Below are 11212 nucleotides of genomic sequence, written 5' to 3' on the forward strand. Positions count from 1 at the left end.
TTGAGATTACATCAAAGGAGTTTGAGCGAAGGTGCCCATCATTTCTTTCCTATAGAACCTGAATGCAGCACTCTTGATGAGTGATGATTGGTTGGGTTTAGGAATGAGTGACGATTGGTTAAGGTTAGGGCAAAATATCACGGTAAGCCAATCAGCAGAGTGGGGAGGGTCATATCGCACGCTAACACGTGACGCAGACGCGTTACGTTGATCACGTTATTCAAGATGGCCGCGCTTGCGTCCTTGATTGTCAAATCCAGAACAGGTACCAAAAATATCTAAATTATTATATTACTTTTACATTAATTCGCATATAAAGCGCAAACAATTGAACAGCAATGTAGTCTTCACGTAGCATAGACAACGAGAGAGCTGTAGGAGCCGAGTTAGCTAGGCTAGGTGAAGGTACGCTGAAGTTGGTATCATTTTGTTCGTGTGTTTTACTGTAGTTATTCTTATTGAAAAGTGAAATAAAGGGTGATTTCACTGTTTTTGCCGAAGTCAGACTGCATTAGACCGTCCAGTTCAAAGACCATTACACTTGGACCTTTCAAATCTGGACTAGATTACCAAGGGGACATTAGATTCTCATTAATAAACACTTTCAGATTTGTCACAAACATTTCTACTATTTGTGGAAGATGAGACATTTCAGTGTATTTTCCCCATCTAGACCGCATAAAACAAATTCAAAGACCATTATTACACTTTGACCTTTCAAATCTGGGCTAGATTACCAAGACATCATATGATTAAAGCAAAACTGCTCATCAGCAATATAGTTAGTGTGCTTCTGGTTTCAGGGCTGTTGATGCCTTGCCAGTCCTCTCTTATGGACTCGGTGAGGTTTGCATCTAAGAAGTCTGGTGGTAGCACCAAGAACCTTGGGGGAAAGAGTCCTGGTCGGAGATACGGCTTCAAGAAGCAGGATGGTAATTACAATCGATTATTTATGTATTCATTTATATATATAAATTAATACATGAATATATGTGTGTGTGTGTGTGTGTGTGTGTGCGTGTGTGTGTGTGTGTGTGTGTGTGGTGTGTGTGTGTGTACTGTATGTGTGGTGGCCTGCAGAAACCCTTCACATGGTGAAAATTTGATATTTCCGTAAATTAGAAACTCTCCCCTATATATAACTTTTTGAACGACTGAGATAGCTCTCAGATCAAAAGTCATGAGTATTTTAATATAGCTTTAAAGTTATTGTTTTAACTTTGACTTTGGCATATGACTCCTTCTTATTACAACCCAGCTCAAAATCAAAGTTATTTAACTTATGAACTAAAACGAAGGGATTTTATGGTGTGCAGTGTTTTCTGAGCCGGTTGTGGAGTTAATGCATTAACGTTTGATTCCTGTTCATGGGTCTGAAAGGATCAAATAAACTGCCCCGCCCCCCTGCATCACTAAACCTGAAAGTGCACACTGCACAGTGTGGATGCCCCGCCCCCCTGCATCACTAAAGCTGTGTTCACAGTACACTGAGATAATTATTTTTCGCTCTGTCGCTCGATTCAACCCTTTGGAATCGCTCTGTCGCTGTGTTTAAACCGCTTGTCAACAGGCACACAAATTGACGGACATCTGGGGGCTATAACGTTACGCAATGTCATGATGTTATGAGCCAACATAGTTGTTTACAAGCTAAGCCTATCAGCGTGTTCCTAACGGGAGCTCTATACCGGTAGTACAGACTTCACTTCATGTCAGCTGTCAGCCTGTCAATCAGCTGTCAATGCGGTTTGTTGCCACACAATAAACCAGCGGTTTGTTCCAAGCCAGTGTGATCCTTGACTCACTCTCACACGGCAGCCAATCAGCGTTGAACAGCGAGCGACTGATGCCAGCGTAATTTCGCTCGAGTTGGGATATTTCATCTCGGGCGCCGACGAGCGTATTTTCGCCCTATCGCTCTGTCTCTGTCGTTCGGACGCCCAGCGTTTTTTCTCCCGGTCAAATATACGCTCAATCACTCGTTTGCATTGACTTTGTATGTAAACTCGATGCCAGTGAAAAACTTTAATAGGTCGGTGTGAACGCAGCTTAAACCTGAAAGTGCACACTGCACAGTGTGGATGCCCCGCCTCCCTGCATCACTAAACCTGAAAGTGCACACTGCACAGTGTGGATGCCCCGCCCCCCTGCATCACTAAACCTGAAAGTGCACACTGCACAGTGTGGATGCCCCGCCTCCCTGCATCACTAAACCTGAAAGTGCACACTGCACAGTGTGGATGCCCCGCCTCCCTGCATCACTAAACCTGAAAGTGCACACTGCACAGTGTGGATGCCCCGCCTCCCTGCATCACTAAACCTGAAAGTGCACACTGCACAGTGTGGATGCCCCGCCCCCTTGCATCACTAAACCTGAAAGTGCACACTGCACAGTGTAAATGCCCCGCCTCCCTGCATCACTAAACCTGAAAGTGCACACTGCACAGTGTGGACGCAGTCGTTTTTTTTGTCTAGTTTCCTCAATGACTTCCATAGTCAAATGAAAGAAGTGGAATTGCACTGGAACTGCACCCCTGTGTCGGGTTTCCCCTAGTGTTATATTAGCGCTAGTCATATTTACCCAGTCCCATAAACATGAATCAAATGGGGAAAATGGGACCAATATAAAACAAATGTATTACTGGATAATATGAAGAGTTTGATTCCAAAATTAGATATCCAGCAATTCAAAAATGTTACACCTGCAAAATCATTGGTCACATGAAATGCTGAATTACTATTGAAGTCCTCTGTTATCTGAAGGATTTATCTTCTGAAATGATAGAAAAGTAACAGCATAGTCTTATTATTGAAATATTCAACAAAGAACATTGGGTAACACTTTACTTTACATGAGAATCAGAATCAGAATTATTTTATTTGCCAAGGTATGTTTTCAAATACTAGGAATTTGTCTTGCTGTGGTTGGTGCTCATCTGGTTGATGCTCTTATTAATCCAATTGATGTGACATGCGGTTGTGTGTATTCAAACAGAAATGAGGAAAAACGACATGATGCACAACTTGATAAGGAAATGTGATTAAGTAGCATTGGCCTCTATGCCAATAAATGTAGGCTTTATACATGGTGATAATACATGATGATGGTAATGTAGGCGCTTAACTCACGTCTATTTCTATCTGTTTACAAGGAAACTTTGTCCATGCCGGCAACGTCCTCGCAACACAGAGGCTGATGAGGTATCATCCAGGAGCACATGTAAGTGACGCTTTCAGTATTAAAAACAATGAGCACGTTAATGAAGACGTGGGGGCGTCTGGGTAGTGTAGTCAGGGTAGTGTAGTCAGGGTAGTGTAGTCTGGGTAGTGTAGTCTGGGTAGTGTAGTCTGGGTAGTGTAGTCTGGGTAGTGTAGTCTGGGTAGTGTAGTCTGGGTAGTGTAGTCTGGGTAGTGTAGTCAGGGTAGTGTAGTCTGGGTAGTGTAGTCTGGGTAGTGTAGTCAGGGTAGTGTAGTCAGGGTAGTGTAGTCTGGGTAGTGTAGTCTGGGTAGTGTAGTCAGGGTAGTGTAGTCAGGGTAGTGTAGTCTGGGTAGTGTAGTCAGGGTAGTGTAGTCAGGGTAGTGTAGTCTGGGTAGTGTAGTCAGTGTAGTGTAGTCAGGGTAGTGTAGTCTGGGTAGTGTAGTCTGGGTAGTGTAGTCAGGGTAGTGTAGTCTGGGTAGTGTAGTCAGGGTAGTGTAGTCAGGGTAGTGTAGTCTGGGTAGTGTAGTCAGGGTAGTGTAATCAGGGTAGTGTAGTCAGGGTAGTGTAGTCAGGGTAGTGTGGTCTGGGTAGTGTGGTCAGGGTAGTGTAGTCTGGGTAGTGTAGTCAGGGTAGTGTAGTCTGGGTAGTGTAGTCAGGGTAGTGTAGTCTGGGTAGTGTAGTCAGGGTAGTGTAGTCGGGGTAGTGTAGAGGTCAAAAGCACTCGCCTTCCACTGCGGGGACCTGGGTTCAATTCCCGGCAGCGGCATTTCTGGCTTGGTCAGGCATTCCTACGGACACAATTGGCCATGTCTCTGTGGATGGGAAGCCGGTGGGGTATGAGTCCTCGTCAATGCACCAGTGCCTCCTCTGGTCGGACGGGGCACCTTTTCGGGGGAGGGGAACTGGGGGGAATAGCGTGATCCTCCCACGCGCTACGTCCTGCAACTGAAACTCCTCGCTGTCAGGTGAAAAGAAGCGGCTGCTCATTTTCACCCTGTGCCAAAACAAAGTCAGCTAGCAGTCTGTTCAAATGGCGAGGTACAGCCTCCAAACACCTCTCTCTTCGTTAGAAACATCTCAGATGAATCCAGGTAATGTTGTTGTTTCTACCCGCCTGGTTTATTAGCAGCATGCCCCCAGCTAATGCTAGTTAGCAAGTGTTACGTTAGCTTAATTGTTGTAGAAGGAGACATAGAGACAGGGCCGCTGCTGGCCATTTGGGTGCCCTAAGCGTAATTGTTTTGTGGTGCCCCCTCCCCCCACCCCCTGCAAAATACACAACTGCAATCTTAAAACCGAATACTTATTCATACAGTATATTTACTATATTTACTGGGATCATAATTCAGGCCGGGCATTAGATACCAAACAGGCCAGGCCGATACGTGCCGGCGTCCGAAGGGCGGCGGCGAAAAATGTGGGCCGTTTGAAGCCCAATTTGGACCGTTTGAAGCCAGATTTGGGCCGTTTGAAGCCAGATTTGGGCCGGTTGAAGCCCAATTTGGGCCGTTTGAAGCCCAATTTGGGCCGAGTCCAATTTGAATTTGAGATGCACCCACTTTAACCCTGAATAAAGTAATAAAACCACTAGTAAACCAGTAGGCGGCGCCTGGCCTGCTGTTCAGTGAGTGGCCTGACTGCGGGCACCAAAAAAAAAAAAAGGCCCTTAAGAGCACATGATGCCCTACGCAGTCTGCGTACTCTGCGTATAGGGTGCGACGGCCCTGCATAGAGAGGTATGGGGACAAAAACGTCACCATCGATAAAGACATAAAGTCCCATTAACCTTGTCTCACTTGACTATGAATGGAAATGTTCAGTTTAACCTGAATTATTATAGCGCTAAGTAGGCTAATCTCAAGAAGGCTGCAGTTACGTTGTTATGAAGGCAGTGCCAAACTAGAATCTGTTTTTCTAGCGGAAGCAATAAAATATTTTTTAAATCAACAAAATAATTTTTGAATCAGTAGTTTGTGTTAAATTGTTGATTTCTTTAGTAAGTAGCTGTGTAATAAGCAGGATAATGTACAGCGAGCCTGTCATTATTGTAAAATCAATCTGGGAATCCATCGGTTAAAAAAAAAAAAAAAAGCTCTAACCTCTGGGGGCAGCAGCCCCGTTTCAATGTGGTGCAACAGGAACTCAACTCAGCGGAAGAAAATCCATTTCCACTCCCTGCAAGCTCTGCCATTGGCTCCAACCGACCGGCTCTGCCCATTAATGCATTTCTTTCCGCTCGCTGCATGTCGCTCTCAAATCCGTCCGTCGCTATGAAACAACAATAACAACTCTAGCTCGTTGCTAGTAGCAAGTAGCAACTTGCTACACGCTGAAAATGGCAAGTTTTTGACTACACACCGGTCACGTTCACTTCATTTTGATCGGGTAAAGCGCAGCATGCGTGCGAGCGCTGTTACACAGCTTTTGACGGGGCCTGCCGACAGATTTCCGATGCAAGTGGAAAGTCTGTCTCGAGAGATTATTGTAAAAAAAAAACCGACAGGGTGATGCGGAGGGGTCTGATCACCCTGTCGGGCCTTATTTTACAATAATGACCGGCTCTCTGCACATTATCCCTTACAAATACACCTGACCCCCCATCCCTTTCATCACACTGATGTCCTATCAGAGTTTTCACAGCATTTGTGGTTCTCAAAGTTGGGTCCAGGGACCCCCATGGGTCCTTGAGGGGGTTCCAGGGAAATTATTTATTTTCACTATAATTCCATCCATAAGTAACACAATGAGAGAATGGTCATGGGTCATGGGTTTCATCCACTTTCTGTAATAAAACGTCTAAAAGGGGGGGGAAATCAGATGGGAGACCCTGGGGCAAAATCTTATCAAATGGGGGTCCATGGTCTAATTTTAGTTTAGGGGTCCTTGATGTGAAAAAGTTTGAGAACCACTGTCACGTAACATAACGACACGTACGACAGTCAAACTGCTTAGCCAGTAGCGACGCATGCTTATCCTTCCAGTGAGTGTTGCACAACTTGTTTACAGAAGAAAAGATGCCAGCGGGAAAAATAAGTCCCGACATCTTGTCCCTAACATGGTAGAAACATGACAGAAAGCTCAGACGTAGGGACGTCAGGTGGACGGGTCTTCAGTCATTAATTGGACTATGCGCTGTAGCATGTAAACGGGAATATGAATGGAATGGAAACACCTTCATTGTAATATTGAGAAATATTGAGAATATGGTCAATAGTTGGATTATTGCAGTTCATGCAAACTTGATTGGATGGAATTTCAGACAAATATTCTGTGTTCACTGGCTGTTTCACTGTGGCTTCTCTCTGAAAGGTGGGGATGGGACGTAACAACACGCTGTACGCCCTGGAGGACGGCGTGGTCCGCTTCACTAAGGAGGTGTACATCCCCCCGCCGCGCAGTCAAGAAGTCTACCGCGTCATCACCAAGCTGCCCCAAGGAGCCATACTCTACAAGACCTTCATCAACATCCTGCCCACCAAACAAGAGGGCAAGTTCAAACTGCTGGACTTGGTCTAAGGCTAACTGGACTAGACTGATTGACCTCCTGTTCTTTCATACACACTCTTGTGGAGTCCATAGTCCTTCTTGTGGAGTCCATAGTCCTTCTTGTGGAGTCCATAGTCCTTCTTGTGGAGTCCATAGTCCTTTGGGATCAAGGAGCTTTTGGTTTGATGGACTAGCATTGTGAGCACCCTGGAAGACTTTGGGGGAATCTGTTATATCAGCGGTGGGTGACATGATTGGCCGATGTCCAATATTTAATTAAAAGCCAATATCTTCCAGTAGCACATTCTCTTCAAAGCAGTGTATAGACCAAATCACCGGGATGTTTACATTTACTTCCGGGTACCCCTGGGTCCACACATTATAATGGCGGTGAACGGCACAAACTGACATGTTGAAGACAAAAACAGACAAAGAAGACAAAAATGGTTCGTTCGTGTTGTGTTGTTGTTTAATATCATTCATAACAACACTTTCACTAACGTTAGTGGAGACCAGACTAGCTTATTTACCTGTTGGACCAGACTTGACGCTAAATTAAATTAACGTGGCGTCGGTAGCTCTGTCTGTAACGTTAACGACTCTGCTCTCGCCGAGAAGAGCCTGGTGACGCGAGGTTACGAGTCTGCAAAAAAACAGCGAGTTTGACAGACTAACAAACGTTATTAGCTAGCTAACACTACATAAAACAAACACAGAAGAAAGGCTAGATACGTCGGACAAGTATGTTTACCAACCGTTTAACCATTTAAATTGAAAGTAGTCGGCCGAAAACAACGAGAGGGTTTGACAGCATTTATTTGACAACACGCACATTTAAACCTGCCGCCTTCCCCGAGTGGTACCCGGAGGTAAATTTGTTTACATGGTGACGTCACGGTGATTTGGTCTATTGGTCTAACCCTACTCAGAACCAATCATCAGGCCCCTTCCCACTGACATGCTTCATATATATTGGGCCACCAATGGAGAGCCAGAGTGACCGCCTACTTCCTGCTTCAGCTACGAACCAGCCGCGAAACAAAATATGAATGGTGGTGAGACGATACTTTTTTGGATCCCGTTTGAATTGTGCCACGAGGTCCACATGTAATTTTTGTCAATTTAAAAGATAACTTTGCATGTCAAGAAAGTTGCAGTTTGTCGTAAAACTGAAAGGTTTGGTATGAAACCGCTCAATCAACTACATTTGTTTTCATTATTATTTTGCAAACGGTTGACAGCACAAAGAAGACGAGCATAAAACAAACTCATACCCAACAAACAGGAAAAGAAGAAAGCCATAAACATCACTGATGGGAAGACAATGGGTTTGTACGTATGATTTGTAAGTACAAATACAACAGCATGCAGACAGACAGACATAGTCAGACGGACAGACAGACAAGCAAACAGGCAGGCAGACAGACAGACAAGCAAACAGACAGACATACAGTATAGTCAGACAGACATACATACAGGCAGACAGACAGACATATAGTCAGACTGGCAGACAGGGAGGTGGGCAGGCAGACAAACAAACAGAGACACTCACAGGTATATATATATATATATATATATATATATATATATATATATATATATATATATATATATATATTAATCAGAAAAGGAAAAGAAAATGATAAATCAGTGCAGAAAAGAGGTCTTAATTCATTGGCACATTCAAAGCTTTAAGGAAAGGGTTCCAAGTGTCGTGAAGGTGTTTGATTTTTGTTTGATGCAGTAATTTCTTGTTCCATTGAGATGTACCAGGGACGGCTTTAGCTCAGGAGGTAGAGCGGGTCGGCCAATGACGCAAGGGTTGGCGGTTCGATCCCCGCTCCCTCCCAGCTGCTGTCGTTGTGTCCTTGGGCAAGACACTTAACCCTCCTTGCCTCGTATGATTGGTATGAATGTAGACATGAATGGTATGATTGGTATGAATGTAGACATGAATGATGGTGGTTCGGAGGGGCCGTTGAGCGCCAATGTGTGGCTGCCACGCTTCTGAACCACCGGTACGAATGGTGTGAACGAATAATGATCCTGTGAGCGCTTTGAGCCTTGGAAAGGCGCTCTATAAATCCAATAATTATTATTATTATTATTATGTGTTCTGTTAAGAGGTTCTACCATTGTTGGGCGTCCGGGTAGTGTAGCGCTAGATTCCCTGCCACCCAACACGAGGGTCGCAGGTTCGTGCCCCCGTGTTACGTCATCCGGCTTGGTCGAGTGTCCATACAGGCAGGATTGGCTGTGTCTGCGGGTGGGAAGCAGGATTGAGGGTAATTCACCAGTGGGGAAGGGGGGTATATTTCACCAGCAGGGAGCTGCCTAGGGGAAACACGTATCTTTTAAATTGACAAACATCATATGTACCTCATGGCACAATTCAAATAGGATTAAAAAAAATTATTGTCTCTCGCCGTTCATGACCATTCATATTATTTTTGCTGCTGGTTTGCGACCGGAAGGGGAGGGAAGTTGACGCTCTATATGCCAAAATGTGGAAAATGTATTCATGACAGTGGAGTACTGACTGACTTGCTGTGCTATATTTACTGTCTATGGCTATATGAGACCATCACATCTGTCACGTAAATAAAATGTTATATGTATAACTCAGCTTTGTGCCAAGCTGTGTGTTATTCATTGTTGCTATATTGGTATTGATTCACTAATTGTTGGTAGCTGTTACTGAAAAATTAAATATGATCTCTTTGCTCTTTGCTTTGCAGTCATATAATGCAATTCCTTAACCAACCACAAGATGTCACCGGATTACTCATGTGCTCCAATTTTTTTGGGGTGAACTCAGTTTATGTCCTTTCAGTCCAGATGATACATTTAGATTGCAGTTTCCTTCAGAACGTGTCATAGATTGGATTAAAGATTCATTTTCTGGGGGAAGGGGGGGTATTTTTGATAAAAGCACTTCCTGAAGCATATGATTTGGCAGGAAACCCTTGGGTGATTCACAGTCTTTCTTGCTCAAACTGTGCTGTTCTTTCATGTGACCACCATAATGCATACTCTGCGACATTCCAATGTAACATTTGTTACATAATGGTACAGGCCATATATATTTTGTCAGTGAATAAATAAAACAGCTCGCACACTGCAAAGGCTCCAGTGAAAAATATGTATTGCACCGTTCTGGTTATGTTTCGAGCAGACTGCACTTCATCATCAGTCTGATGAAGAACAGTCTGCTCGAAACGTAACCAGAACGGTGCAATAAATATTTTTCACTGGAGCCTTTGCAGTGTGCGAGCTGTTTTATTTATTCACTGTTCCAGCCTCTCTCCAGCTCTGCACCTGCCCGTTTTCGACCTGGATGTGCGTGTTTTTAACTTTTCCCCCCATATATATTTTGTCAGCAGACCTTTCCGTTAGAAAGGCTTTCGACAATCAGCACCTATATTAAACGTATCCAGGGACTGTTGAATGACATAGACCACATGCTGAAATGGAATAATTGGGAAACTTCTACTAAGGAACCTGATGGAAGCTATCAGTTAACTCGTATCCTCCAACTCAGTGTACCACTGCAAAAACGTTTATTCCTCCTTTTATTTCATTTTGTATTGTATTGTATTGTTTTTTTGTTATATATTTTTTTCTTAAATTGATGTTTTGTTTGTTTGTGTATTGTATTGGTGTCTACATTGTGTTGTATGTGGTATCCTCAAAATAAAAACTATAAATCTCTCTCAAAAAAAAGAAAGGCTTTCGACAAGAATCTGATGAGGCAAATGGGAACTGTGGTATGCAAGGGAGTGAGGATAATGCCTGCTAGACTTTGCATGGAGCTGTCACGAAGCCGAACGGATGATAAATGTGAGGGGTTTAGGGTTATTACGTGCAGACACAGCATTCTTGGAGTGAGATGGCGGAGGGTAAAATCACTAGATCCCAGCTAAAGCAGGAATCCAGTGTGTGACTTTAAGTCGCAACTGTCTTCACTGCCTAAGTAATTCGATAACCGGGTTAGGTTACAGGGTACACTACACACCTTTTGATACTTTGGCAAATAGATCTCAATCTAGGTCACTATCAGTTCAGTATACAGTTCATGCTCAATGTATAAGGACACCCCAAAAAAAACGTAGACAAATCCAGTGAAGCTCAGCTGTGATAAAGTGGCTTTCTACTTTCTGTGGTTAGTGTTTGACCTAAGTTAAAGAGTAAACCTTTGTTATTGTTCTTTCTCTTCCTCTTGGGTCCAAAGTAATGGTCACTGCTGAGGTGCTCAGGCCAAAATCAGTTTGCAATGTCTGGTTTTCGCTAATAATACACTATCCTATAATAATACACTATCCTTGGCATAAAAACTTTTTTTGCTTTTTTTTTTTTTTGCTTTTGCTTTGTTAATTTGTAGACTGTGAATGTCAACATCTTCGGCCATAAAGCAATTTTATTGTCTTTACACATTTTTTTATTTCACTTTTTTATTGTACATTAATTCTTCATGTATCCCAGAGTTTCCCCGACCAATGAATAGGTGGGATGAGTCTCCGTGCCTTA

General features: G+C 43.6%; 1 protein-coding gene across 1 annotated transcript; it reads left to right on the forward strand.

Annotated features, from left to right (window-relative positions):
- The first annotated feature begins 220 nt into the window (after nucleotides 1–220).
- Nucleotides 221–8254, forward strand: mrpl27 (mitochondrial ribosomal protein L27). Its single transcript, XM_083634929.1, has 4 exons — nucleotides 221–265; nucleotides 804–932; nucleotides 3153–3220; nucleotides 6509–8254. The coding sequence occupies exons 1-4, from the start codon at nucleotides 226–228 to the stop codon at nucleotides 6713–6715; spliced, it is 444 nt and encodes a 147-aa protein (XP_083491055.1). The 5' UTR covers nucleotides 221–225; the 3' UTR covers nucleotides 6716–8254.
- Nucleotides 8255–11212: the final 2958 nt, after the last annotated feature.

Source organism: Poromitra crassiceps (genome assembly GCF_964638095.1).
Source record: "Poromitra crassiceps genome assembly, chromosome: 4".
NCBI classification, from domain to species: Eukaryota; Metazoa; Chordata; class Actinopteri; order Beryciformes; family Melamphaidae; genus Poromitra; species Poromitra crassiceps.

What these genes read in the sequence shown, in the direction of transcription:
- mrpl27 (XM_083634929.1), top strand. Translation starts at nt 226, where the DNA reads ATGGCCGCGCTTGCGTCCTTGATTGTCAAATCCAGAACAG. An exon ending in CGGCTTCAAGAAGCAGGATG is followed by an intron (nt 933 to 3,152) that starts GTAATTACAATC and finishes TCTGTTTACAAG; the next exon opens with GAAACTTTGTCCATGCCGGC. An exon ending in GGTATCATCCAGGAGCACAT is followed by an intron (nt 3,221 to 6,508) that starts GTAAGTGACGCT and finishes TCTCTCTGAAAG; the next exon opens with GTGGGGATGGGACGTAACAA.